At 38.2% G+C, this 28,000-nt stretch overlaps 3 protein-coding genes, 1 long non-coding RNA gene and 1 pseudogene across 4 annotated transcripts; 2 read left to right on the forward strand and 3 right to left on the reverse strand.

The window, feature by feature from the left end:
• Positions 1–2,164: 2,164 nt before the first annotated feature.
• Positions 2,165–3,512, reverse strand: LOC148723317 (uncharacterized). Its single transcript, XM_088734419.1, has 2 exons — positions 3,186–3,512; positions 2,165–2,651 (listed from the first exon to the last, which is right to left on the reverse strand). Exons 1-2 carry the CDS (start codon positions 3,510–3,512, stop codon positions 2,643–2,645), a joined length of 336 nt encoding a protein of 111 aa, XP_088590545.1. The 3' UTR covers positions 2,165–2,642.
• A 117-nt stretch (positions 3,513–3,629) lies between these two features.
• Positions 3,630–9,918, forward strand: LOC148723318 (uncharacterized). The gene is made up of 4 exons (XR_015991804.1): positions 3,630–4,060; positions 5,097–6,244; positions 6,412–6,463; positions 6,657–9,918. It is a non-coding gene; the product is annotated as an uncharacterized LOC148723318 (long non-coding RNA).
• Positions 9,919–10,126: 208 nt separating this feature from the next.
• Positions 10,127–12,726, reverse strand: LOC111328114 (uncharacterized). Its single transcript, XM_022932490.2, has 2 exons — positions 12,447–12,726; positions 10,127–10,597 (listed from the first exon to the last, which is right to left on the reverse strand). Exons 1-2 carry the CDS (start codon positions 12,627–12,629, stop codon positions 10,409–10,411), a joined length of 372 nt encoding a protein of 123 aa, XP_022788225.1. The 5' UTR covers positions 12,630–12,726; the 3' UTR covers positions 10,127–10,408.
• Positions 12,727–13,870: 1,144 nt separating this feature from the next.
• Positions 13,871–16,874, reverse strand: LOC111328115 (uncharacterized). Its single transcript, XM_022932491.2, has 3 exons — positions 16,637–16,874; positions 14,798–16,258; positions 13,871–14,125 (listed from the first exon to the last, which is right to left on the reverse strand). Exons 1-2 carry the CDS (start codon positions 16,826–16,828, stop codon positions 16,148–16,150), a joined length of 303 nt encoding a protein of 100 aa, XP_022788226.1. The 5' UTR covers positions 16,829–16,874; the 3' UTR covers positions 13,871–14,125; positions 14,798–16,147.
• A 3,739-nt stretch (positions 16,875–20,613) lies between these two features.
• LOC111328144 (uncharacterized) lies at positions 20,614–27,235 on the forward strand (annotated as a pseudogene).
• The last annotated feature ends 765 nt before the right edge of the window (positions 27,236–28,000 follow it).

Here is a 28,000-nt window from a genome sequence, read left to right on the forward strand (position 1 = left end):
ATAAACTACAATGAAATATAGTATCGCTGTTATTTTTGGCTGTTAACCGAATTTGACAGCTTTAACGGCTTCGCCATTTTTAGTGCGGAATATGTAACAGATGAGAGGTAAAACCATCAGAAAAGTAAACAATTGGTCAGTCAAGAAAACAACGCTTCGCTTTCTCCTATAAAAATTCGCCGATCTCATTTTAGCGCCGGATATATAACGATATAAATACTGAGGGCTCGCAGTGAGAAGAAAGAAGGCTTGAAATTGTATTTAAGAACGATTGTGGCCTGGACTCTTTGTTCAAAACAAAATATAACCGGGAATGGCGAGGAATATTCCACAATAATGCAAATGATGGCGAAAGATGATCGTGGAAAAGCGATTGCATTAAGCGTCTTCACTCATAGTTACACCTTTAGTCTTTCAAAGAGCTTTGACTCGGTTTTTGATTTTTATTCGAGAAGGGCCTCGTGTACGGTCGTCTGTTATAACAGAGGGTTTTCTGTTCCGTCCGGAGTTTTCATGATCTTTATAGGCCACAGACCTATCCCACAATAATGCTAGTAAGTCTAAAACCATAGCAGCTAAAACAATAAATCTCATATTGAAGCAATGCAATCTCCGGGTGACTGTAGTACTGAGAAGGACTGTTGTCGGTGGTGGTGACTGACGTTTCGACAACCTGTGCGGAAGTCATCATCAGAGTCAAGTGAATTAGCAACACGTAATTTTCTAAGTACAGATATTCTGAAGTAAGAAATTTGAAAAAAAATCAAACTTTGCCTTGGTATAGTTACTAAGGTTAAAGCAAAGAATCGCCAACATCACCGAGCGGCTGTCCATGAACTAAGACCTACGGCTCAATCAACAATTTCAGTGACTCAATCGGCCATCACAATTTATATTTGTTTCAGTTAATTTCAAAACATTTTAATCGGTTTCTTTCAACTTGTTACTAAACAGTAAAAAATGAGCATGTTTGAGTCTACTTTTCCAGTTATCAGTGGTGAACGGTACCCTAATATTATGGTAACTCGCCCAAACAGCAGCACATATATCCCTCGAATGGTTAAGTAAACCATTTAAAAGTGGATTTATTTTTCAGAGAAGAAAACTTGTCAGCAGTATTTATGATTTCAATACAATTGTACCACACAAAAAGGCAATGGAAATTTCCATGTAATACTCATTCACGTATACTTAACATTATCAATCATTGTTAAACAAAATTGAACGGGTACATGGAAATTTCCATGTAATACCCATTTACGCGTAAAAAAATAGTTTCAAACACTTTTGGCCATTAAACGGGTCCATGGAATTTTCCATGTACATGTAATACTTACTCGCGTATACAAAACAGTATCAAACATTCTTAATCAAAACAGGTACATAGAAATTTCCATGTAATACTCATTTACTTATACAAACAGTATCAATCATTCAGAACCAATTTAAACAGGTACAAGGAAATTTTCATGTAATACTTACACGATTTCATTGTGCCGTATAGTGCCTCACCAAAATGATCTGTGGAAATTTCCATGAAATAAATATCCTCGTATACAAACAGTATCAAACAGTCCTGACCAAAGCGGTACCGGTACGTGGAAATATCCATGTAATACTCTTTCACACGCAAAAATAATAATAATCTCAAACTTTCTTGGTCCAAAATGGGTGTATGGAATTTTATAGTGACAAGTTTATAGTGTCCAAAATTCCTTTTCAAAACAAGTTTATGGAAATTTTCATGTAATACTCATTCGAATATTCAAAACAGTATCTGTTTCATGTTTTGCTAAACAAATTCTCCACTCGTCGTTATCTTTGGACCCTGATCCCGGCTTGCATGCTGAACGGCTCAGCGTGACAGCTTCTTACCTAAAACCAGAAACAGGCTTCTCGTCCTTATATACGGATAATAAGTTCACGTTCCTTTGAACCGACAGTTTCAGGCAGAAACTCACTGAAACACATAAAAATAAGGGATAAACAAGTTATTACTTTTTGCAGCTAATGGCATTGTTTACAGATGTTTTGACTGCAGGTTACTGCAAGTCAGCAATTTTGTCTCACTTCTTTTAGCAATTTAGTAACTGTATTATGGCATAGAAAATAAAGGAGTCAATGTCTGTAAAATGTGCAACTTAAGTACATTTTGTGTCTTACCTAGAGTATACGAGTCTCCAAACAATAATACAATCCCTCTTGGAGGCACGAAAAGCTTTATGATGTGTTGCATGAGGTCCACCTCATTCTCAGCCACAAACCAATTTGTGGCACTTTTCGATGTGTGCCAACAATAATGACACTGGCTCTTACGTTTACGTTTGTCGACGTAAACGTCGTAATCGACAAGGTCTCAGCATCAAAAGAAAATGGTTCACTTGGTTGTACGGAAATAGTGTTTGACTCATTCTCACCTCACCGTTTTTTTGGCTTGATTTTCCTCGCAGCCACTGGTAGAGGAACTATTTGCAGGTCGTTTGTCAGAACTTGACGTGGGGAACAATTCTACTTCTAGTAATTTTCTGACTTGTTTTCCAAATCTTGAAATGTCAGAAATTTCTTGGTACAACAGTTTATTGAGGTCGTCGGTGGGATTTAAGAACAACTTGAAACGTCTGGGAGAAGACTTTTTCCGAGGTTTATTTTACCTAAGAAACAATGAATACCGTTTGAAATATCATAAAACCATTTTACCGTATCTTTTACGAAATACGTTGGTGTGAAAAGTAAATTCGATTGAAAATGCGGCATCGCCGGCTCCGTCCAAACACGTTTAGCGGAAACGGAGACCAGAAGCGGAACTTTCTTGCGGCATTTTTGAAAAGTGTTACAGATTGATTGTTATTGTGCTCGCATTGCGAAATGCTTTAAATTTGTGTGGGAAATTTCATGTAAAAGGTAGTAAAAATTGAGAGTGAATGGTCAGAGTAAGCTAAACGCCGAAAGGAGGGAAATCCATTGCCATAGAGAGGTCAAGTTTACTCAGTGCGGACCTTTTTGGAAGCCAAATCAAATGCAGCTAATCTAAGACACAAGAACATTTTTTCTCCGAACTTATTTTTCTATTGCACGATAGAAAATGATCCTTATCTCGTAAAACTCAAAATGATCTTTCTTAGAGCAAATTCTCTTTTCTTCTGACTGAAGCTTAAATTTTTCAGAATTCTCGAAACGAAACGTACCTTGAGTTTCCTTCGATCTTCACTCGCGGGCTTCATGTGAACAACAGACCCAGGATCAGTGCCATCCTGCGCTAGAATGGATGATTTATTGTAATGATGCAGTGTGCCGGCGCACCTCTCCGTTTTCTGCTTTCGCGAAGTACCACTTTCTGTCGGAATAGTGCCGCTTTTCCCTTTTTCCTTCTTTCGAGTAAGGTAGCGAGGACCCTCTACCACGTGTTGTTGCCATATCTTTTCACTAACTGAATTTTTTGAGACTGGCTTGTCAAATAGCTGACCTGCATGAACCCTGAAGAATGTGCGACCACCATTTTGAATTGAGATCATTTAAGCCGTATCGTTTGTTTATTGGTTAATATGCACATCCCATAAGAAATTCTTTTGTATGCCCGATGACGTAGGAGTTTTCAAATTTCCGACAGCCGCATCACGCTGTTGGGGAAATTGTCAGTTTTTTCAAACTCAAATAGGAATACATGAACGGCTATGGATATTATGGATTACTCTAGTTCGGTTGCAGAAGAGCCACTGTCACTTTCGATTCCTTCAAGTCTCGCCGAAGAGCCTTTGGTAGAAACATCAGTTACTGAAGAAAGCTTTGAGAGCGGAGCTACGAGAATAGAAGAGTCAGCCGTGAAGGTATTTCAACCTCTCTTAGCAAGCACGCCTGCTAAACGGAAAAGGGAAGCCTCGATCGAGTACCGAATCGTTAGACTCTTCAAGAGCTGAAACACCACTCTCGCCTGAGCACAGAGCTTCCAAAGAGTAAGAAATAGAAACTTCTAGCGCTGCAGTTTGTGAAGACGATGACAATGTGGTCCTTTCTGAAAATGAAAGCTTCAGCGGTAACAAGGCGCAAAGCGGCAACCTTGAAGGTAAATTTCTAATCAGCTCTTCCCTAACTTCAAAAACAGAACGTTTTTCTTTCTGTTTGAGGATAATAATTCTCAATTCAGAAACACTGCAGTTGATACAGGGCAAAAGTAGAGGAATTCTTTGATGTTCTCAAAGTAACAGATCTCGTTATGAATAGCCGGAAAACTGTTTGCCAGCTTATACCGTCCGTACAATTCAATACCTATTCACGCAGCCAAAGAGCAATTAAGAGCTCCTCCAAGTGTTTTTCCTCCAGTATTTAAAATGATGCTAAAATCGTGGACGTCGCTGAAAAAAAAGGATATCAGTGTATTCCAAAAGTTAATTTTTCCGACTTATCCAAAGTCAGTGAAAAACGAGATAGGAACGAACTGACCTCAAAAAGCCAACGCCGGAAACGCGCAAAAGTGAGAGTACTAAAACTTCATTTTATCAAAGTTGAAGATCAGTCCAGGAGGTCTTGCCCCATTTTGAAAGAATTTGACAAGTTTCCGACTTTAGACGTAGAGGAAGACCGGGAATTCAATCGGGCTTTGGGCGGCGCATCCAAAGCAAGTAAAAAGGCTTATTGTGAACATTGTGAAGAACACGTATTAGTGAGCTGGATTTGCACTGCAAAGTGGAGCGTCATAAATCCATAATACAACAACTAGGATAGTGGAACAATCTTGACGCCCTAATCTATAAACTACCGTCTATTGGGAAATTAGAGGATCAATAAAAAAGGCAGTTTTCATTTCGATGTATTTTGATACATTTTTTGATGTAAACAAGAATTGTAACAGAAGAGCCGAGTTTACGTAATCTTTCTTATTTAGTCATTTATTTTAAGCCTCTATTATGTACGGGCAAGGTGGAAGGAATGTCTGACCTTATAATGTAAGATATTTCAAGTTCTGATTTGAAAATATCTGACAAAGACACATTGTCTGCAATTTAGAAAGTTTCCTCATACTTCTTAGTTGTCATCTTAACCAAATTAAAAGAGGATAAGTTGATATTTCATCTGTCATCTGATATTTCTCTCTGTCGTAGGAAAAGTTCGCAAAGTGAAAAAACCTGGAGGTTGCGATCGCGAGAAGTGTCATGCTGCTTCTTTGAAAGAAGGAAAGGCTTTAAAATCGAAAGCGATAATTGTGGTAATTAGATAGGAAGTATCACGAACTCCCGCAGTGATATATCGTAACGCATTCCTTAGGCCTAGTTTATACGTCGCCCTACGGTCGAATTTAATTCAGACGAATTCGTCGTTCCGTCGACGTAAATCGTGGCGGGGTTTTATGCGTCGAAATCAATTGGATGGAATTTATTTCTCTTCCCAAATGCAGTGCCTCTGGTCAGAGGTGTCATTTTGAAATAAATTGAAATACATCAAGAAAATGCATGCATTTCATTATACGCGACTCTCGGTGCGACGTTAAAACTGAAGACGCGTTATCGATATTTTATCCGTCTTACCAAGACGGATAAAACGTCAAGGACGAATTTAATTTACCAGACGAATTTAATTCGTTTTAGACGTCGCGCTATCGTCGAATTTAATTGCTTGTGCGACCTTGAATTAAATTCGACTGTAGCGCAACGTATAAACTTTTAGTGTCGATTATTAGAGAGACTGGGTTCGAAATAGACATTACAGAGTGGACGCAAACACCAAAACAGCCAACAGCGTAACGACTTAAAAAAAAGAAAACAATCAATCGATATTATTTTGTTGCTGGCTATGCCATATAGAGCAGAAGAAGTGGGGAAGAGTAAACGTTTTGGTCGTTTTTTGTAGAGAGAGGAAAAGAGGCTGCTTGGGTGATTTGTTTCCGCCGTTCGCTGTTTTGCTGTTTACGAGTTACAGTCCTTTACTTCAAGATGAAGGCACTAAGGCGATTATTTAGCCTGGTTCTCTGACGATCCAAGCCGCCCTCGTGATTTTGACGGATATTTGAGAAACTGGATTCAGACCGTCTGAGATTTAGGCTAATATCGACTCAAAGTTACGAAATATTCATCAATTCTGTGGGTTTCTGTATATTTAAGGCAACAAAATCTGGATGTGCTGAGAAATGCTTAGAAGCCGTGGATCTCGCAGAGATGTGCATGATACGTAGGAATCTTCAGGGCAATAACTCGCTGCAAACAAGAAAAATCGTACTTGATTGGCTATGGATGCACGCCAAACCAAATGAAAGGTACCGTACATCTTATGTTGTCCTTTAGTTGCACCAACAAGTTTCTTCTCGTATATAGTCTAAATCATAAATCAGACTAAATTAAATAAAACGAATTTGTAACCATTCCTTTTATAACGTGATTCATGAACAAAAAATTCCTTCAAATCTAATTTTTGTCTTTATAGGTAAAACTAAATTTGGACACACTCATGAAGCTGCTGACCAGATGTCTAACAAGTAAGAATCAGAGTTTCATTTTCATTGAATTCAGTTGAGAGGAAAACTCTCTTTGAGAATAGTTACATTGCTGAACCATCTTATTAATGCTGCCGATTTTAGTCAAAGTTTCACTGCTGGGATGCTTAATTGCCAGCTTCAAAATACTAAATGCTGTTGTTAATTGATAGTCATATTAAATTGTGTCTTACAGGCTTTCTGAATTTTTGGTAAAGAAGGACACAAGAACCTCTATAGGTACTGTCAGGAGGAATGCAATCAGTAAACTTCTAGCTTGGAAAATGAGTAGTAGTAGTAGTAGCAGCAGCAGCAGCAGCAGCAGTAGCAGCAGTAGTAGCAGTAGCAGTAGCAGTAGTAATAGTAGTAGTAGTAGTAGTAAAACTTTATTGAAATTGTCATTGCATGAAGAGCCATCCTAAGCTAGGGAAAAATCCTTTACTAATTTGGGGACACTAAAAAAGAAAAAAGACTAGGAGCTATTTACAGTAGTATATATGTTAATTAGTTAACTAAGAGAAAATCTATAGTTAACTAATTACAGATTTGTAATTAGAAAATATATATAAAATTCAAGAGGAGCAGAGTAGATTTGTATAACTATTGAGATGGTCATGTAGTTATATTTTAAGCCTTCAGTTGATTGATGTTTATCCTCTCCTGACAATATAGATGGATACAATATCTTAAAATGTTTTCTCTTGTTAATTGATAAAGCTTGTGACCTCCTTTGAGAGTTGTTACACCCCAACTCCAAAGGCTGCCGAGGTTGAGCATGTTTTTGCTGTGAAGGAGGGGATGTCGCCCATTTCACTGGGGGAGTGGCAAAAAGGAAAACTGGAAACCGGTAAACCTTCATCCACTGAGAACAGTGGTTAACTGTAGTGAAAGTAAGTGGAAATATCTGCTGTACAATGGAGAATAAATAGAAACAAAAAATCTCAACAATACTTTCCATTAACAATTATACTCTGTTCATACACTGAAGATATCTGTTTTGCTCAGTTGGAGTGTGATGATCTTACATTTTAATTCTTAGCATTATACAAGACCAATAATGATAATAATAATTATAAATAACAATAATATTAGTAACAATGACAAGTACTATTAGAAAAATCACAAACTGATCTCTGTTACAGCTTGATGGTATACAGCTGTAAGTTACTTAAATTAGAAGCTTATTTATTGTTGAGGTCATTTCATTCTCTACTGTTTGGTTCATGTCCTTCAAATATTAAATTTCTGGAATAAGCGTTTTTGCTACAGTTTTTTAAGCTTGCTTTTCTTTATTTATGTCAGGCTGATGCAGAAATAAATGTTGATGTCCCCCCAGATTATGTTATTCCAGATACAAAGAAGCTTGAGCTTCAACGGCTCAGGTCAGAAATTGGAAAGTAGATTGTCAAAATATAAGATTTTCAGTTATAATCGATTCACACTTGTGAATGGAAATTTCCATAGATCTTCCAGTAGAATGGTAAAATATAAGATTTTCAGTTATAATCAATTCATACTTGTGCATGGAAATTTCCATAGATCTTCCATTGACATGGCAAGATTGAAGATGTTCAGCTATGATCAATTCACCCAATGTACATGGAAATTTCCATGGTTATTCCAGCAACATGGCTCAAATGAAAGAATTTTTCAGTCATGATCGATCCAAACAATGTGCATGGAAATTTCCATAGATCTTCTTTATGATAAAATGACGTATCTTAGATATTCAGTTGCAATCGACTCACACATGTGCATGAAAATTTTCATAGACCTTCTACTAACATGGTAAAATGTAAGATGTTCAGCTCTAATCGATCTAGGCATGTGCATTGAAATTTCCATAGACCTTCCATTAACATGGTATAATGTAAGATATTCAGCTATAAATCGATCTAGACATGTGCATGGAAATTTACATAGACCTTCCATTAAGATGGTAGAATGTGAGATGTTCAGCTCTAATCGATCTAGACATGTGCATGGAAATTTACATAGACCTTCCATTAACATGGTATAATGTAAGATATTCAGCTGTAATCGATCTAGACGTGTGCATGGAAATTTCCATAGACCTTCTACTAACGTGGTAAAATGTAACATGTTCAGCTCTAATCGATCTTGACATGTGCATGGAAACTTCCATAGACCTGACCCATTAACATGGTATAATGTAAGATATTCAGCATGGAAATTTTCATAGACCTTCCATTAAGATGGTATAATGTAAGGATGTTCAGCTCTAATCAATCTAGACATGTGCATGGAAATTTCCATAGACCGTCCATTAACACAGCAAAATTTAAGATGTACCGTTATTAAATTGATCCTGACATGGTGGAAATTTCCATAGACCTTCCATTAACATGGTATAATGTAAGATACTCAGCTATGATCGATCTAGACATGTGCATGGAAATTTCCATAGACCTTCCATTAACATGGTATAATGTAAGATGTTCAGCTCTAATTGATCTAGACATGTGCATGGAAATTTCCATAGACCTTCCATCAACATGGTATAATGTAAGATATTCATCTGTAATCGATCTAGACATGTGCATGGAAATTTCCATAGACCTTCTACTAACATGGTAAAATGTGAGATGTTCAGCTCTAATCGATCTTGACATGTACATGAAAATTTCCATAGACCTTCCATTAAGATGGTACAATGTAAGATGTTCAGCTCTAATCGATCTAGACATGTGCATGGAAATTTCCATAGACCTTCCATTAACATGGTATAATGTAAGATATTCAGCTGTAATCTATAGAGACATGTGCATGGAAATTTTCATAGACCTTCCATTAAGATGGTATAATGTAAGGATGTTCAGCTCTAATCAATCTAGACATGTGCATGGAAATTTCCATAGACCTTCCATTAACAACAGCAAAATTTAAGATGTATGGTTATAGTTGATCCTGACATGGTGGAAATTTCCATAGACCTTCCATTAACATGGTATAATGTAAGATGTTCAGCTCTAATCGATCTACACATGTGCATGGAAATTTCCTTAGACCTTCTATAACACAGCAAAATTTAAGATGTACGGTTATAATTGATCCTGACATGTATATGGAAATTTCCATAGATCTTCTATGGACATGGTAAAATGTAGATGTTCAGTAATGTTCTAATCGATCCAGAAATGTCCATGGAAATTTCGAAAGATTTGCTTTAGTGACATGGTATAATGTAACATGATTTTTTTTAGTTCTTTTGGATTATCGTCTCTATGGTAATGTCTGCATATACATTTTTAAAAAAGATTCTCAGAAAAATCGCTGTCAGATATGCCACATCCTATTTTGTATATTTAAAGCACGGATGTATAAATTTCAGTAAATAGTTCTCAAAAGAAATTCTGTCTTTGTTGTAAAAGTTTTTGTAATCAATTCAACTGTGGAGTGGCTTTTATAGACTATTAAGCTTTTTTTTCTTCAATGTAGTTGAGTGTCCTGATCAGAATGATACATTGTAGAGCACATGTTACCCAACATATACTGAAATGGCAAGCATCTCTTTCATTGTGGTTTTTACCAAATTTTCTTTACTTCAGAAAATCTGCACTTAAAAAATTATGTGTTTAGCCCAGTTCATGTAAAATGATCGGTCAGTTTTGCCGTGATGTTCTTGTAAGACTCGGGTGGCGTAAGTCGTCGTGATTGGCATTCTTTTTATTTTTTGTCGAGACTTCAAAGCAAATAATTTACACGTCACATTCTTAACTTACTTGAAATAGTTAAGGCAGCTAAGGTCAAATTATTGAATAATTTACAGCCATCACGCAAAATTTTGTGCACTGATTTACATTTTGATACCGTTCTAGTCATCTTTGTTCAGTCATGGAAGTATTTATCAACATCGATATTTTTTTTAAAAGTCAACTCCTGTTTATTCTGCGCTCAATCATCTTTTTCGGGGACTCTCCAATTATGTTACACCATATTGATGGCCTCGAAGTCTTTCCTGATGGAAGAACTTGAGCGACGCTTTCTTGGTAGACCACCAACAGGCGGTACTGGAGGAGGTGAAGGAGACGAGGAAGGATTTGAGGGAGCCTTCCCAAGATTACCCTGAAATATCCTACTCTCACAGAGAATATTTTTGAATGTGTCACAATCTCGCTGAGGAGAAAAACAAAACAAAAATGAACGTTTAAAAGAGATTTAAGAGAAAAATTGGTCCGTCAGTTTTAAAAAAATGGCATGCAGGAAGAAGTTGAATAAGTGTAGCAGGATGCAGCAAAATCATATTCGGTCCCGAATAAAGTTTTTTGGTAGGTAAATCACTGTGCTATTTTCTAATTACACAGGGCGCGGAAAAAAACGTCAGCTGGAATAAATCATGATGTTCGTAAGGTTAAGCTATTTATACTCCCCGGAGAATGCATACCATTAGGGGTCGCACTCTCTTAGAACTGCAAAACGTAGCTACCGATCCTGACAATCAAGGCTGTTTAACAAATACTGTTCTTATTGGAGGGTTTGCCGAGAGAAGGCTGGTCAGATGAAAGCTTATCTGCCAAATGTTTAATCGTCGCTCTACAAGCAGTCCCTCCTTTTCGACAAAGTCCGTCGCACGAGTAAAAAATGCATCAGTGAAAAAAGAAATGCTGGTAGCGCGCCGCGTGCAACTCTTGGAGTGACGCCGATGCGCCGCAGTAGGTCCATGAGGGAGGTGCTTCTCCTTTTCGAGTGCGACGGACTCAGCCGAAAAGGAGGGCCTTCTCGTAGTCTAACTCAATAACGGATACTATTACACGACTTGGGCAGTCAGAGGGCCAATAACTAAAATCAAGCAATCAAAATGCTCTATTGCCGGTCAATATTCTCTCAGTATTGAACCGGGCACTGTCCCGAATGGTCCCGAATGATACCGCACTTGTGTCCCTTTGAACTTCAGTCGTATAATAAATCTCTTATTAACCAAGCTTACTTGGGACCGTACTGGAAGAATATCGATGGGCCCTCTTTTTTTTTTTGTACGGACCGAGCGCAGCGAGGTCCGTACTGTCAAGACCTCGGGCCGATATTCTCCCTGTACGGCCCTCGCGCTCGGTTAATAAGATATATATATGGATGAAAGTCACATGGAAGCAAAAAAGAGTAACTTCAACGAGAACCAGGTATTTTGTTTCAATAAATGGACCAGGTAAAGAGGTACGATATAATTTTTCAGAAATTATACATCAATTTCTACCATACGCTCGAGAATTTCTACCTGTTAAGTTTTTTTTATTATTACTTGAAAAACCCTTGTTTTCAGCAACTTCAAAATATACCATTAACCGATTAAATGACGCGCGTGATTAGTGCCAACACAGGCCCATTATATTTCCTAAACGAGCACCGTGACCAACCTTTTTAATTGTATTTTTCTAAAGAGACATTGGTACGGAACATTTAAGGAAATTTAAAAAAAAATTTTTTCGATGAATTTTTTCCAGAGGAATCACCCTGAAGATAAAACTGCCTCGAAGAGCTAAATATCCATATCAGGACCTGTTCCGTACCCTTTATTGATAAGAAAACTCTCTTCCAAATAGAATAAATTCTGATCTCACATTATGCATTTTTGCTCTAAGTTGCACCAATTTCTCAAAACCAATTACTTGATGACGCGTATGAATGAAATAAATGATTTACTTATCTTGACCAGCACTGAGTAAGAAAGAAAAACTCAACAAATTGCCTTCTATGACCGAAAGAATATAGGCAGGCTTACTTAACATTCCTAGATGCGCATTTTTTTTTAGTACTTCTCTGGACTGAACACAAAAGCCGGTAATAAATTAATTGTGCATCTGTTTGAGAAAATTAGTTCAGGCTCAGGCTCCAGAAAGTGACGATTTTAGAGATTCTCGACACTCCCCATGAAGAAGTCTCACACGCACATAAAGTGTGAGCCCACGCTACATTTAAGTCAACTGATCATGAGAGGAAGAAGAAAAGGGTAACTGGCAACTTTGCATACCCGAGTTATGACGGGAGGCCACCATCCCCATCTTCGAACTCTGCTGTCATCTTCGTTAGAATTAGCACTGCTTCTACATGCACGGAGCCCTCTCTCTATGATAGTTAAATAAGCTGAATTCTGTACTATTATACATGATATGAGAATGAAAGCCAAAGCACACGCAGAAAGCTTTCGTATCATCCTTCCTAGCTTGACTAGACCCACAATGGAAAAAGTAACTAGTTTGATCTCACTCTCCGAATAATAAGCTCATGTTCGATGTGGGAGGAATGTTATTTTTAACAGAACAAATAGCCCGGAAAGTGGGATATTAGAGAATTTCATTTCCCCTTTAGGTGACTCCGTTAACATTAACTTTGTCTATGATTTATTGGTCAATTTTCTATTTAACTCATCAGTGCCCACACTATTGCAACATTCTCAATTTCAAAACTTATCAGGTTTGCTCAATGCCAATTATACTCCTGAACCTGTCGAAGGAAGATCTAATAAAAAGCACCGCAATTTGAGTTTGTTTGAGTTTTAGTATTTTCATTTTACGAATGATACTTCCTTTTACTCACCAAACATTAACCAATGATCACCTGTTTAGCCAAGAGGAGCCATTCAATTTCGCAATCGTGTCTAACTTGAGTTTGTTTCTTCACAACGGAAACACCAAGAGGGATTTAGATTAAAAAATAAATCTTTTAATCAGAGTTTTGTAAATGGCTGGATGTGTTTACCGTCCCTTACTTCAAATTTACGCTATGAAATTTACAAATTCTTAAAGCGCACGTGCTGAGCTATCGTTCTGGACCCAGTTGTTCAAAGGGCAGATAACGCTGTCCAACGGATAAATCACTTTCCAGTGGATATGTGTTGAAAAAACGTCCTGCTATCCACCGGGTAGCGATTTATCCGGTGGATAGCGTTATCCACCCTTCGCACAACCGGGGCTTGCCCATTAGACCTTTCGTACTGCCACGTCTTCATATAATTATTTCCGTCGTGGTTTTCCCTAATGTTACCTCAATGATGCAGAATTCATCAAATGTCATGCCCAAAAAGAATTTTTTTTTTAACCCCCCACCCCCGTTTTGGTTCAAAAAAGTGTGTCATAAGCAAATTAAAGGTGGACCTTGGCGATTGAGCAGCAGGTAGTCAATTTGTTGATTTCAAGCATGAGCTTTAAAGCTGCGTTAAGGACACAGTTTACCCTAAATATGTTCAAAGGAACATAACATGCTTGCTGTTTAAGATGATCAGTGAGACTAATAAATCAACTGGTGCCAAAACGAACCCCGAAGGAGACCGGGTAATCAGATTTGTAAAGAGAACACGACATGTGTTAGCCATGATTGCCACTGACTGCGTAAAACCGTGGTTTAGATTATACCGTGTAAATAACCAACGTGATTCATTATTAAACAAAGTCAATGTTTCACTGTTAGTCAAGTTGTTTTATTTCATGAAAATTACCGTGACCATGCACAAGAGTTATTGAAGCACGAGTTTTGCCTTTAAGTAAATGGATATAATGTCAAAAACTAATAAACAATAAGATAAACTAAAGGTGTATTTCAATATATATAGTTTCAAAGTCCTTGACTGTGGTATCTTCTATCGTCACTATCTCTTCTTGTGGATATTGGACGCAAGAAACGATCAGAAACTCAGCCATCATGCAAAAAGCCCTGTTTAAAAGAAATTATAACAGAAAAGGTGCATCAAAAACGTTGCATTATTACCCGCGGTGAATCTATCAATCTCACCTAAGAGGAAAATAACATGGCACACATTAAGCACTGAAGTTATGAAGTAATGCATGTCAAAAGTGGTCTGATTAAAAATATTCCTGCGTTGGTGCAATAGTTATTAACTTCGTGATCAATGTTACCACTTTCATTATTATTGTCAATAACAATGTTTTCAATATCTTTATCTATGTTTCACTATTATCATTCTTTTCGCCAAAACAACTTGGGATTTCAGATGGGAATAAATGTTTACATGCAGATAAAGATGGACACATGAATGCTTTCCAGAACATTCTTAGTTGAAAGATTAGAAATGACTTTGAAGGTCCACGTAAACATCAACTTCCTAACCGTGTGCTTTAAGCCTATTTATGCTAAAGCTAAAATATCTGCAACTGCTTCGAATCAGATAATTCTGCTATTTTTCAACAGGTTTAGTTCAATTATTAGAGTAAAGCGCACAAGTAAAATCATACTTCATATTCCCCGCTCCCTGCTCCAGTAAAACGCCCCGCGTAAACTAATCAACGAAAAAAAAAATCTTTAAACGAATCAATTTGTCTGACCAGAGGTAATATTTACTTCTAAATAACGATAACTATTTTTTACCTGATTCTTTCTGACTTTTCGAGCTTCCGTCTTGCGCATTTCATGAAATCTTTTACTCGGTAGCCTTTTCAATTCTCCTAAGTTTCTCTGTATGAATTTTTCTTCATCACGATCTGTAACGGAGCCAATGTATGATTCTGCGCTGTGTATGATGGCTAGGAAAAATCCCACTGTAAGCGCTAAAATACAGACGTTTTTCCCATTCATGTCTCTTGCTGTTCTGGACCTTTGCTTCAGATTTTCCAAAATGACCGTCCAACGCTTGAAACTTTACTTTATGCTACTGAAGCTAAGTATACAGCATTAACAACTTTGAAGTAAAGTATGAACTATTTACAAAGGGAAGTAAACTCTCCAATCAATAATGACAGTAAGCAGAAATCTGTTTCCATTATGCCGACATATAAATATCTGATTTTTGTAGAACCTGAGGCATCAGGAGGATCGACATCTTTCACAGACCTTGGAAATGCCAATCCTTTGAGGACAGCAAAACCACTTTTAATTACTTTAACATTAGAGAACATGCTATTAGACGTGTGCACATCCTAAACAAATTTATTCCCTAGTTAGTTATAACATAGATACACACTAATAACTGCCTTACTTTTCGGTGGTTTAAGACGAGTGAAGTATATAGTTGGCCGTTACCCTAATATTCTCCGCTTCCTTTCCATTTCACCCATCATCTCTCCCTCCACAGGCTGTCCAGACTTTAATCAGAGAAGTACGTATGCGCATGACCTAATTTAACCGCCCAATCGAATTTATACAAAACACATAAATTGATTGCAGTTTCCTAACCTTCGAGAAAGATAAAAACAAAAACACAGTGCAGAAGTAAAGCTTTTAGTTTATATGTTCTCAATCATATTTTGCTTTGCTCCATGAGGTGATCGGCCTCTGAGAGTGTCTTGCCTGCGTAAACAACAAGCCTCCAAAGAATATACCACTCGCTAAATATTCTCGACACATTATGTTCTGACCCATTCTAATACCTTGTCGTTAACGGTTGAAATTTTAACTAAATCTGGCCGCAAAATAGCGTTGCAGAGGTCGATCTTACAGCTGAGCGATCAGTTCATTTGAAACTCTGCTCAATTCAAACTGTTTTCACGGCCATGCCTCTGAATATGGCCTTCTTCATACTGTCTGGTGTGTTCTTTTTATATCTTGACCCTTAACAAAAAAAAAAAACTTCAAAAAAACAAAAAGAAGATCGATGTTTTTGTGATTTTTATTATTTATCAACTGGTTTTGTCAAATGCCATGATCATGACTTATACACACATGTAGAGGACACAAAATATATTGTTATCAGTAGTATGGTTCATTACATAAGTTGAATTTTTAATGAAGTGGTACAGTCCTCTTTTCATTTCCTTCTTTGGTAAGCTGATCAGTTCCTGAAGGGCAATACTTCTGTTTAGTTTGAAAGCAAACTTCATCTTCAAGTCTGAACTGCGAAGAAAAAGAAGAAAAAGATAGAAAGAAAGAAAGAGATGTTCAATATTCGAATACGATAGGAACTAGTTTGACTAGCTTTGACTACCTTTAGCACCGTTAAGAGAACTTCATAGCACAACTGATTTTGGAGCTTGTTCTATTTAGCTCATACAAACAGAACTATTATGTTATTGGCTCACATCGAGATGATCCAGCTTTTGTCATTTCGTCAGTTCTTTTTGTCAAACCTTCAAATCGGGATTAACAGATCAGAAAAATTTGACAATGTTTCTCGAATTGGACAATCGAAACTGTGTCATGGAACAGAATCACACCCAGGCTATCCTCTCTTGACACCTCTGCTCAAGAAAACATACATCATCCACCACTCACCCTTTTAAGCTTTTTCAAGCGCCTGATAGGCATATGTTTGAGGTACTTCCATTTGACGCACTCATCTGCAAAGTTCGTCACAGTTCTGTATGTGCTATAGTCTACAATGCCGATATAAGATTCGTTTTTAACAACGAATGAAAATAAAGCACATAGAGTAAGTAACACCTTAAGTTTGTATCGTAGGATCATGATTCGTGGTCAGATCGTCGGTTGAACTCATCAACTTTTTCCAGTTAGGGTATTTATTTTTAAAACTTAAACTAATTTTAAGATTCTTTGCTCTTGTTTACTCTCATGTCACATCAACTTCCGATTTCATAGCGGTATCTGAGAGCTCATTGTTGATTAAAGTCATTTTCCACCTGTTGGGTTTTGTGATTGAATGACAGTTAATTTCCGTAAGAACCCGTTTCTAGGATGGCTTAGAAAATGAAAAGTCTCATTTACGAGGCGAGCTCCCGATAAATCTTGAGATTAAAATGAAATAACTCACAATGCTACAAAAGTAAATAGGGAGACATGACAACGCAAACCGCGAAATCACTTTTTTTTTCTTTTAATTTCGTCTTTAGTTGCGCTGAAATTTGCTCCTTTTGCTTGAATTCTGGCGAGTGCGGGAAAATTTTCTGACAGCGGTGACTACAATTGTCATGATTTTTGAAAAGAAGAGGGTGCCGGATGAGGAAAGATGAGAGATGTGTGGTAATTGATCTGTCCCTTAATTTACCCTGACCTGTGAGTTGAGAATTGTAACCTAAGCAACGCGTCTTTGATCTCATCATTAAGATACGCAATAGCCACGCATGCTTCTGTTGAAGAGCACTGAAGTAGAACAAATAATATCTCCTCCGAGGGACATGGGGCTCCTAAAAACATTGTTAACTTGGCCATTTATTCGCCGATAAATTTTTCATCTCGATTAACTTTGATTCAACAAAGACGCGAAGACGCATGAGGATGCACATAGAAAGGTTAAAAGCGGTTATGAAATATCGGATGACATTTTTTTCCTGGGCAATCGAGCTCGATATGTATTTGCCTTACTCGATTACCATTCCTGCTCGATAAGCAAACCACGTGGATCATTTTAGTTTTCTGGGCAACCGAGATCGATTTCACGGATCATTCTAGTTTTCTGGGCAACCGAGATCGATTTCACTTTCTCGAGCTCGCACAACAACCTGTACACAATTTTCACAAATTGACCTTCATTTCACTCGTACTCGCCAAATACCGAGCTCGATGACAGCGACTTTACAAGCGAGCTCGTTCTTCGTTGTGGACGTCGATCAAGCCCGAGCACGGTGACTTCGAATGCTTCGAGCTCACTTTTATTCGAGCTCGTATTAAAACTATCTCGATTGAAATTGAGTTCGATTGAATTCGTACTCGATTCTACTCGACCTTGGAAGTCAATCGGTGTGTTATAAGTACGAGTCATTTTCGTTTTTGTCTGTGCACGTGTTGTTGCTTTAATAATTTGTTAGAAACTTTACTTGAATAAATGTGCAGCTTTTTTAGTTGACATACTTGGGTATATTTTGAATATAGTTGCGAAATTAAAAAGACAAAGAATGAGAAAAAAAAAAACATATGGCTTTTGCTGTGTTCTTCGCCAATAGCAAACTATTTAAAATTGCAACTCCCGAATAAGCGCTGCCGTGTAATAAACGCCTCCTCCCTGTATCAGGCATCGGCCTTTTTTTAAAAGTTTATATTTTACACTAACCATCTTAGTTTACAAACTGAATGTTAAGTAATAGCAAGAGGAGTTGATACTTTGAAGGTACTGTGAATCAGCTATATCTTTCCATAACGTAAAGTTCCGTTGTTTAAACCGAGTTAGCCCGAGTCCGGAAGAGTAATGGACAAATGGATAAAATTACCCAGAAGTATAAGGGAGGTCGAGACCCTCAAGTCGTTTAAAGGAAAGATACGCCAATTCAGTATAAGTGAGTTCTTGGATGATGGCTGCATACGCTGTAGCCTCTGCTCCTCTTGAATTTTATATATTTTTACTCCAAATCCCGTCATTAGTTAACTATAAATTTTCTCTTAGTTATAGCCCCTAGTCTCTTTGTTCTTTTTTTAGTGTCCCCCAAATTAGTAAGGGATTCTTCCTTAGCTAGACGGCTTTAGACACTTTTAAAAAAGTTTCACTACTACTACTACTACTACTACTACTACTACTACTACTACGTAATAGATCGTAATTGCACCAAACATGCACCGAGAAAAATAATTAAGGACGCTGAAAGCGGCTTTCACTTAAAGTGCTACTGAAACGTAATTTTCATATCCGAGATTTTTGCAATATAATAGAGTTTGAACGTTATTTGCAAACGCTGTGTACTTTTTTGGGCCAATGCATAGCGGAAAGTACATTTTTAACCATTCGAAGTTGACCGGCTGAGATCAAAATTGGCGGCCATCTTGGCGCGGCCAAAACAGCCCTGTGACGTCACTGGTTGTGCACTTCTGTGAAAGAAAGGTAAAAGCATGGAGTGTGGCTTGCATGTTGGGAGGCCGAAAAAGAGGACTTTGGGCAAAATGCCATCCTCGTCTTATTCATCGACGGCCACATCGGCATCTTGGCTATCTGCGAGAGGTTAGCCTGGATAGGGAGCAAAATTCCCGACTGATATCGAGAACGAATCTCTACCAGTCTATTTAGTTAATCGGCAACTGACGAGATCCACAAGATAAGGACCGAAACCGCGGTCTTGCCTGACCATCTACAGAAAATGTCGAAAGACATTATAACGGCAGATGGGCTACTAAACGCCCCGGGCCAAAGCAATGCCATTCAGAGAATGAAGAAAACATGGAAGCCTCATACGACACCGCCTCTGAAGATGATCTACTCGGCAAGTCTGAGGATAACGAACAAATCCCTCTGTACCAAATGCCTAGCAGAACATGCCCAGAATCCCTACAATATAGGGCGAGGGCCAAAATAAGAGCAGACGAGGATTTAAAAAATGAGATAAAGCAAATCCTTAACAACGCGGAACAAGAAACAGTAAAGGCGATCATGTGCTTCTATGAACGTGAAATCGGTCGTTTTAATACCGAAATAAAGAAAAAAAAACGAGCCAAAACGGCTGGAACACTGAACACTAAGAACTGTAGTACGATCGAATCAGCGTGCGTGGAGCAAGCTGAAAGCAATCAAGACAACTTAACCATCGAGACAGTCAAAAAATAGCTGTACATCTACAAAGGCGAACGATACGAAAAAGACGCAAACCCTGATGTGCGTACTCAGTGCCACACATAGAGCAAATTCTCATGAAAAACTGGCATTTAATAGAAACACAACCACTACTGAGCGAACTATACAAAAATCCGCCGCTCGTATCTTACAAAAGAGGGCGGTCGCTCAAAGACATACTCGTGAGGGCTAAACTTTGAATAGGCTACTCTAAACACACGCTTGGGAGTCGTGTAGGCCTGTCAACCCCATTTTACGCCACCATCTTCCTCTTCTTTACTGGAGACAACTTCGCTTCGTTCAGAAGAAGAAGATTCACTTGACAAAACTTCAATATCTGCCATCTCCTTCGCCCACGAACACAAACAAACAGTGAGTGAAATAAACCACGCTATCGGAGTGAACACAACCAGTGACGTCATCAATCCATTTCCCTAGGTACCAGGGCCCGGACATGGTTTTGTGTAAAAGTTTTGATTTGAACGGTTAAAAAAAATATCTTTCGCTTCTTTTTGGCCAAAGCAAATTATCTCATGATGATCAGCATATTCAAAACTACAGGTTAGAGCAAATATTTCATATACGAAAATTTCGTTTCAGTAGCACTTTAATTTTCAAACGACAAAGATTCTTTGGGAATTGTGCTTATCGAAGTAACAAAAGAAGTCTCTTTTTATATTCATTACTATTCATTGATCAAGATGCATAACGGGATCAATTGCCAGGCATAAAAGAACAGAAGTGTGATATTAATTTATCAAATGAATTAATCTCTCAGCGAGGAAAATTCTTGGAGAACAAGTATTGAACATGAATTTAAGCGAAATCATCGATTTAGAACGAGGACCGCGATCTATGCTGATCGAGTGGCTACAAAGGCGCTACTTACTTTGCGACCCACTTCACTGTGCTTAGTGCAACAAAGCAACGGAGCTAACATAGAGGAACGACAATCATGTAGATGGATATCTCTGGTGAGTAACGCATTTTGTTTCTGCGTCGATCTGTATTTAGTCATTATCTAACCCGAGCAAAGAGTACGGAGTAGACAACAATACGTGGAATGAAACCTTGCAAGTGCATTTGCTTGCCTCGATCACGCAAGCTTCCCATCTCAACGTCTAAACCAAAATCCCTTTACTGCTTAACTACAGAATAATTGAACTCTCCAAAATAATTCAAGAAATAGGTGGTTTGCACGTTACGTCATCGCCGCCATGTTGGTGGACGTAAACAATAGATATCTCATTAGCTTCTTTTGTTCGTCCACCAGCATTTGTTCCTTTCACCAAATCTAGAGATAGTGGCTATGCGCAAACAAAACTCCCACCTCCATAAAACACAAGGGACGCGATAAAGAAACAAATGGTTGCCTCGTTCGAATTCTTAATGTTTATGCTATTGTTGGAAGAAAATCAAACATTACGTGCGTGTTTTTCAACCTGGAATAGGGCTCGGTCTTGGAAGCGTCCGTTACATAATTATATCTTTCTCCATCTTACTCAACAAACATTTTGGTTCTATCATTACCCGTTTAAGATTTGATTTTCATTTGAAAAATCCACCTGCATAATTTTTCTAGAATAGGAAGGAAGTTATGAGGTCTGTAAGTCACTCTGACACTTGTTTCTTCGAAACGAAATAAGTCACACAAGTCACGTGTTAATTCTTCCTCCAAAACCACCTGATACTTTGGGCCAATGCACTTCCAACACGCTCGCCAGCAGATTCTGTTAATCGGTAGCCAAGAGGCAGAATACTAAGTTGTAGAAGGGCAACTTCTCTCTATCTCCAAAGAGCTTCGCCATTCAGTTGGAGTTGAAACACGGGACTGATTTCATCGACAAACGGAGGAACGTGTATTGATCAGCAGGAGATGGATCGAGGTTTTTCAATGCAATCGTAAGAATCTGGACCTCTCTATCTATCATAATTAACCTGGAAAGCTTTTTTCATTAAAATGCCTTCAAGAATGTTTTTAATAAAACAGTATGAAACAAAATTTCCAACTAAAAGTATTTGTTACTCTGGATTGGTGTGTACTTAGAATATCTAAATATTTTCACGCGATAGATAGATTTATTCTGTGCTTTTTGGATTTAATATGCTGCCAGTGTGTGGATTTTAGCATTTATAAGAATATTTTTTTTTCTTCTGCGCAATTTCGATTTTCAAGTTTTATTCTTGCCTAGGCGTGTACTTATGGTTGGGTTTCAGGTGACGTCACAAGCTTTGCTGAAGTTAGTGTCCGCCATGTTGGTGTCCCTCGGGTGTCAAATTTATGAATAATTAGTCGATTTCTATATAGTGAAGCCCTCTCTCTTATCGCCGTATTATTTCGCCAACTACATGAATATCCAGACAGCAAAAAGCGATAAAAGTATCCGGCATTCATCTTAAGGTATCCCAGTGCTCTCTGAGTATGCCGAAAGCTTAGAGAGTTGGAAGGAAAGATGTTTGCAAAAGATCTCGGTCATTGGGGTTGACCCTGCAAACATACCAGCCGAGAAGTTCAGTCCAAAATGCTTGCCTCCTGTGGAAGCGTCGGACTTGCTGAGTTACCTCGTTCTTGAGACCAGCTTCTACACCAAGAAGCAGTTCAAGGCGTTCAATAGTCTAGAGGCGTTTAATCAAGTGGTGTCGGGATTTGTAATCTCAGTTGTAGGCAAAGTAATCGCCGGCAAGTATGTTGTGAGAGCACGAGTTTGGCATTCACAGCATATGAATGATCCTTTAGTGAACATTTGGGTCATTTCCGAAAACGATGGGACTATTTTGTCAGCCCATTGCTTGGGATGCAAAGCTGGACTGGCTGAGTCATGCTCACATATCGCAAGTGTTTTATTTACGTTTGAGGCAACTACTAGAATTCATGGCAAGCTCGCTGGGTGTCACGAAAACTCAGACACCGAAAACTCAGGTCCCTCGAAGTGTTCTCCAGGCTTTCGAAGTGCTTCGTAATTCGATAGTGCATAGCATAAAGCATGAACCAATTTTTTTTATAATATAACCGGTGGAACAATGCAACAAATCCGACGCGAAAGACGGACAACAATATCAAGAGTGATTCTTCAGTGAAGCGAATCGTGACGGCGCTGATGCCGAGTCTTCTTTCGCGTTGTTTTACTCTTTCTGCCTCATTTAAGAACTCTAGCCCAAGGGTCGCAAAACTGTCTTCGTTTTGGGACTGGTGGGCCGAGTCTCTGTTTGTATCCATTATTATCGCGAAATATTTAAGAATTTTAACAGAGCGACAACAAGGATCTGTGCAACGAAGTACAAAAAGGTAAACAAACGTCCCTTTCGGCTCGTCAAAATCACGCCACATTTTAATACTTTGATGTTGGAGCGAGCGCATTTGATCCCGTTAACTGTGAATGAAAAGTTCAAAATTAACGGGAAAAATGGAGGTAAATCTAAGCTAAATGAAGTCTTGTGTCACTCTAAAATGTTTTAATACTCAACCATCGGACGATTTTGCGAAACGTGCAACTTGCGGTCTTGCTTTTGCTGCTTCAGTTGGATCAAGACCCAAAAGGTCAAAATACACGCGGGATTACCAGGAGTGATCATGAGTCGAGTTTATCTCTTGAATTTTCGAGGAGTCTGAGTTTTCGGGGTCTGAGGTCTGAGGTCTGAGTTTTCGGGGTGTGAGTTTTCGTGACACCCCAAGCTTACTTGCACTCAGGTAAAATGCTCATGGATTTTGCCGACATAGATCAATGAAGTGCCGTATGCGAGGGCTAAAGACATCGATTTCTCATCGGCTAAGAAGCTCAAAGAAAAGCTCGACCAAAAAATCGAGGATCTACAACAGCCGCAAGCCTCGAACCATACAACAACTTCTAGTTCCTCCTGTTCTTCCCCTTGATTTGTGATGATCTTAGGTATAGCGCATTAGATCATATAATGATAATGAATTTTGCGCTATAGAGATAATAAAATTATTAAATTATTACACGAAAAAATCCTTAGTCTTTATGCTTTCCACTTTTGCTCGAACAGCCAACAATAATGTATAAAACCATCCCTTCTTTCTCACATGAACTCTTCGTTAGATACGGTTTGTTTACGCTCGAGGGACACCAAGATGGCGGATATTAACCGTTGCTAAGGTATTGGTCACGTGGGTGAAACCCAAGGATAGCATGGGCCTAAGTGACCCGTTCACATCCTGCTGCATTGGATATAGACGGTTTTTTTTTTTTTTTTGTCTTCATTTGTTTATATCCTCTCTTATAACCCACCCATTAATTTTGGCTTGATTTTATTGGTTACTTTACGTCACGTGGTGCAAAGTCAAAGGAAATTTATTAAGCAATAACCCGTGTCTGAATTGATATTTGTCCTCCTATTTTTTCCTTGAAAAAGAGGCATAGTTATCACAAGAGTTTCAACTTTTCCGTTTTCCTATTTACATGGAAGGAAACGAAACTCGTTTTTTTTAGTCTAGCGATAGTGACATTAAGGAGCGGGTCGCAAAAGTCAAGTTTTTGAACAGCACGTCGAAAAATATGAACCAAAAGTGCCAAGTTTTCGAGTTTTTGATCTAAGGGGCGATATGAGAGTTAATTTCAAATGAAAGCTTGTCAAGTTTTGGTCCAATCACACTGAAAATAAAGTTATTTAAACCAATCAAATGTACTTGCTTGCTTGCGTCAATCACGCACATTCGCCATCAGCCACTGGCTTTCAGTTTTTACTGTGTTTACGCGCAATTGCGATGTGAAAATGAATGGGAGGGTTATAAAATAGATAAACCCCGTTCTGGCTTGCTGGTATGTCGGCTGATAATATCCTCAAATTTTCATATTTGCCCTCGAAGCTTCGCTTGTCGGCAAATATTCATTTTTCGGAAAATCTCTCAGCTGACATACCAGCCGCCCGAAGACTTTATTTACTAAATAACCTGGTGCTCATTAGCCTTGATTCCTACTAAAATAGCATTAAAAAAGTTTAAATTAATCTACTTTAAAAGACTAGTAAATATATTTTGTAACTTCCAGCGCTGTTTGATTAACAGACTAAATTTGAACTTTAACAATAATGTCATTAGAAGAGCAACTTTTGTCAGTGAATCTAACCTGTAGCCCCAGGGCTATGATTGAGGGGGTAGTTAAAAAATATATATTGATAGAGGAGAAATTCTTTTCCCATGTCAGTTTGGGACAGATTAGACATTTCATGTAATAGAAGAAATATACTACCAAAAACAAATTGGACGGTTTTTGCTTTCAAGGAAGTTTACTGTTCGAGGTATTGTTAGTTTATAATTTTAAAGCATTCTGCGCTGCCTTACAGCGGACTCCCTTCAACGAGATATGATAGAAGCATGGATAATATAGCAAAGGTCAGGAAAATTACTTAAACAACTGTCCTCTTGAAGTGATTACAGGGATTAGTAACAAAGAGGAGCTGAGGGATGCAAAAGGGAACAAGATCGGTTACCATAAGGAACACATGATCGCCTTTGTAACCCGCGTAGCTGCAAAAAGCAACATGTTACTAAAGGGAAAGTTACAAACAGGAAAATTTAGTTACCAAAAGCGAGGTTAACATGTTCCCTTTTGCGGCGTTATACGTATATCAATTTCATAACATTACTGAGTATGAATAGAGTTTCCCTTTCTTATTCATCCATCGCTACATCCGCCTATAAACAGTTGTGCGTTTGAAACGGGCCTTGCATATGTTTTTTTTTTACTGTGAGTCTCATACCCACGTCATGTCATACTTTCTAAGTAAATATCCCTCTTAATTCTCCAACAGGAGATGCAGCGGATTCTCCAAAAGAAGAAGTCTTAGGACCAATACCATATTTGAGGAATTCCCAAAGGTGCCGTTAGCAACCCTTCTCAAGACTATCTACTACTTCACTCACGATGACCCTCAGCACAGAATGGTGAGAGCTCTGGGCATTAATTCCAGTTTGACTTCAAAGATTTGTTGTCGACTACAAGACATCTGTTCTGTAGATCTACAAAACAGACCATTTATTCCTTTTGGGGGTCCTGGTACTGTGGCTAAGTGCGATGAAAGCAAGTTCAACCACAAGCCGAAGGTAAAAGCGGTAAAGAATAGGCGAATAAACAAAAACTAACGAGAAAAGCGGGAAAAAACAAGAACAAAACGAAACAAAACACAGGCATAAAAGAAATCTAGTCAAATGGTACAAAATCAAACTGGTGCTGATGAACCGTCTAAAAAATTTAGTTGACTAATAAGTTAAAATCTGCATTTATTTTATCTTTTAGTACAACAGGGGAAGGAGGGCTGCCCGTCAATCGTGGGTTTTTGGAATATTCTTCAGAATATTCTCCAGCAAGAGGCTTTTTCCAGGTTATAGAAAGAAGAAATGCAGCCACACTGTTACTAATTATACAGAAATGTCTTCTACCGGGAACTGAAGTGCATACTGACGATTGGGCAGCGTACAATCGACTGATTGGGCTGCCCAACATTAATGCACATGAAGTCGTTGTCCATGCCCACAACTTCGTGGATCCTCGCACTGGCGTGCACACGCAAGAAGTGGAGTCAGCATGGAGCCAACTGAAGCTGGGCCGCAATAGAAGAAAAGGATTGAGAAGAGAAGATCTGCAATCCTACCTGGATGAGAGGATGTGGCGGCAGTGGAGGGGTGGCAGTTATGACGTTATAACGAAGAATTGTTTTGTCATTTTGCCTCTGTAGTTTCCGACTGACACTCCAGTTCTGTAATTTTTTTAAAATGAAAACGTAAAACAATTTCTTTGAATAGTCAGACCGTTCTAACATCCAGTTTCTTTAAGCCCTAATACAAAGCAGCCCTCAAGGGTGTAAAATCTTCGATTGAAAGAAAATTGCAAGCTGTCACATTTATTTTTTTTTACAAAAGCTGCAAGGGTATAAGGTCAATCAGTTTCAAAAGCGTAAAAATTCCATTCAAACATTATGAATATTTGAACTCGTTGACAAAAAAGAAAATTAAGCAAAATTTTATTTTTATGACCACTAATTTCAAATATACCAAAGATTACTTTGAGAGAAGGCCAATTTCAAGACGGTAGGCTTATTATAGTGTTTACATTTAAGATGCGTATATATATTTCTACTAGGCTTTTGCTAAGTAACTCATGAGAAAATGTACATATTCGATGTTACTGTTTTGTATATTATGTGTCGAAGGGAGTTCAGTCAATTAGGCCACGTGTACGACTAACTTCGTTTATTTAAAACTCACAATTCCAGTTAATTAAATAAAGATAAGGTCTTCTGAAAATTTCTATTGGGTGTCCGTGTTTTGTATGCCATGTATGAAAAGGCCTTTCCCTTTCGCTTAAAACACGAAAAATTGCTTATATTGTTTAAATTATGACTTGATTGAATTAAAGTAAAGTCAACGTAAACATGTCTTTCCTTTCTACATTAACTCACTTGCCATGATCCTAATAATGCATATGATCATGACAGGGAAGGTTGGGCAGGGTTGATTAAAATGAATCTAACATTTAGATTGTGTGGGATAAAATGTGGGACAAGAAAGGTATAAAATAGGTATGCAACAATATGGCTAAGAAATTCGCCGCTGATGGAAAGAATGAAAATCGCCGCTGACGATATGCGAAGAATTCGAGGGTTATATGCTAATTTTTTGGACCAAATTGTTAATGCGAAATAACAACAACAATATCATGATTGGAGAAAGGTAAAAAGACAAATACCAAGCAGTGAAACGAGGGGAAATATTTTGAAAGGTTTTTTTTTGCAATAGTTCATTTCATTTATTTCTTTAGTTGTAAAAGACAAGAAGAGAGGAGAATCGATATCGAGCTCAATATTGGCTGATAGACATCCGTGGTCGAGTAGAATCGAGTACGAATTCAATCGAACTCAATTTCAATCGAGATAGTTTTAATACGAGCTCGAATAAAAGTGAGCTCGAAGCATTCGAAGTAACCGTGCTCGGGCTTGATCGAGGTCCTCAACGAAGAACGAGCTCGCTTGTAAAGTCGCTGTCATCGAACTCGGTATTTGGCGAGTACGAGTGAAATGGAGGTCAATTTGTGAAAATTGTGTACAGGTTGTTGTGCGAGCTCGAGAAAGTGAAATCGATCTCAGTTGCCCAGAAAACTAAAATGATCCAAGAGTAGGATCACAGTCAATCA

This window comes from Stylophora pistillata, chromosome 9, assembly GCF_964205215.1.
Source record: "Stylophora pistillata chromosome 9, jaStyPist1.2, whole genome shotgun sequence".
NCBI lineage: Eukaryota > Metazoa > Cnidaria > Anthozoa > Scleractinia > Pocilloporidae > Stylophora > Stylophora pistillata.

What these genes read in the sequence shown, in the direction of transcription:
- LOC111328115 (XM_022932491.2), bottom strand. Translation starts at nt 16,828, where the DNA reads ATGATCCTACGATACAAACTTAAGGTGTTACTTACTCTATGTGCTTTA. An exon ending in GCTTGAAAAAGCTTAAAAGG is followed by an intron (nt 16,259 to 16,636) that starts GTGAGTGGTGGA and finishes TTTTCTTCGCAG; the next exon opens with TTCAGACTTGAAGATGAAGT.
- LOC148723317 (XM_088734419.1), bottom strand. Translation starts at nt 3,512, where the DNA reads ATGATCTCAATTCAAAATGGTGGTCGCACATTCTTCAGGGTTCATGCA.
- LOC111328114 (XM_022932490.2), bottom strand. Translation starts at nt 12,629, where the DNA reads ATGATACGAAAGCTTTCTGCGTGTGCTTTGGCTTTCATTCTCATATCA. An exon ending in GGCCTCCCGTCATAACTCGG is followed by an intron (nt 10,598 to 12,446) that starts GTATGCAAAGTT and finishes TTTTCTCCTCAG; the next exon opens with CGAGATTGTGACACATTCAA.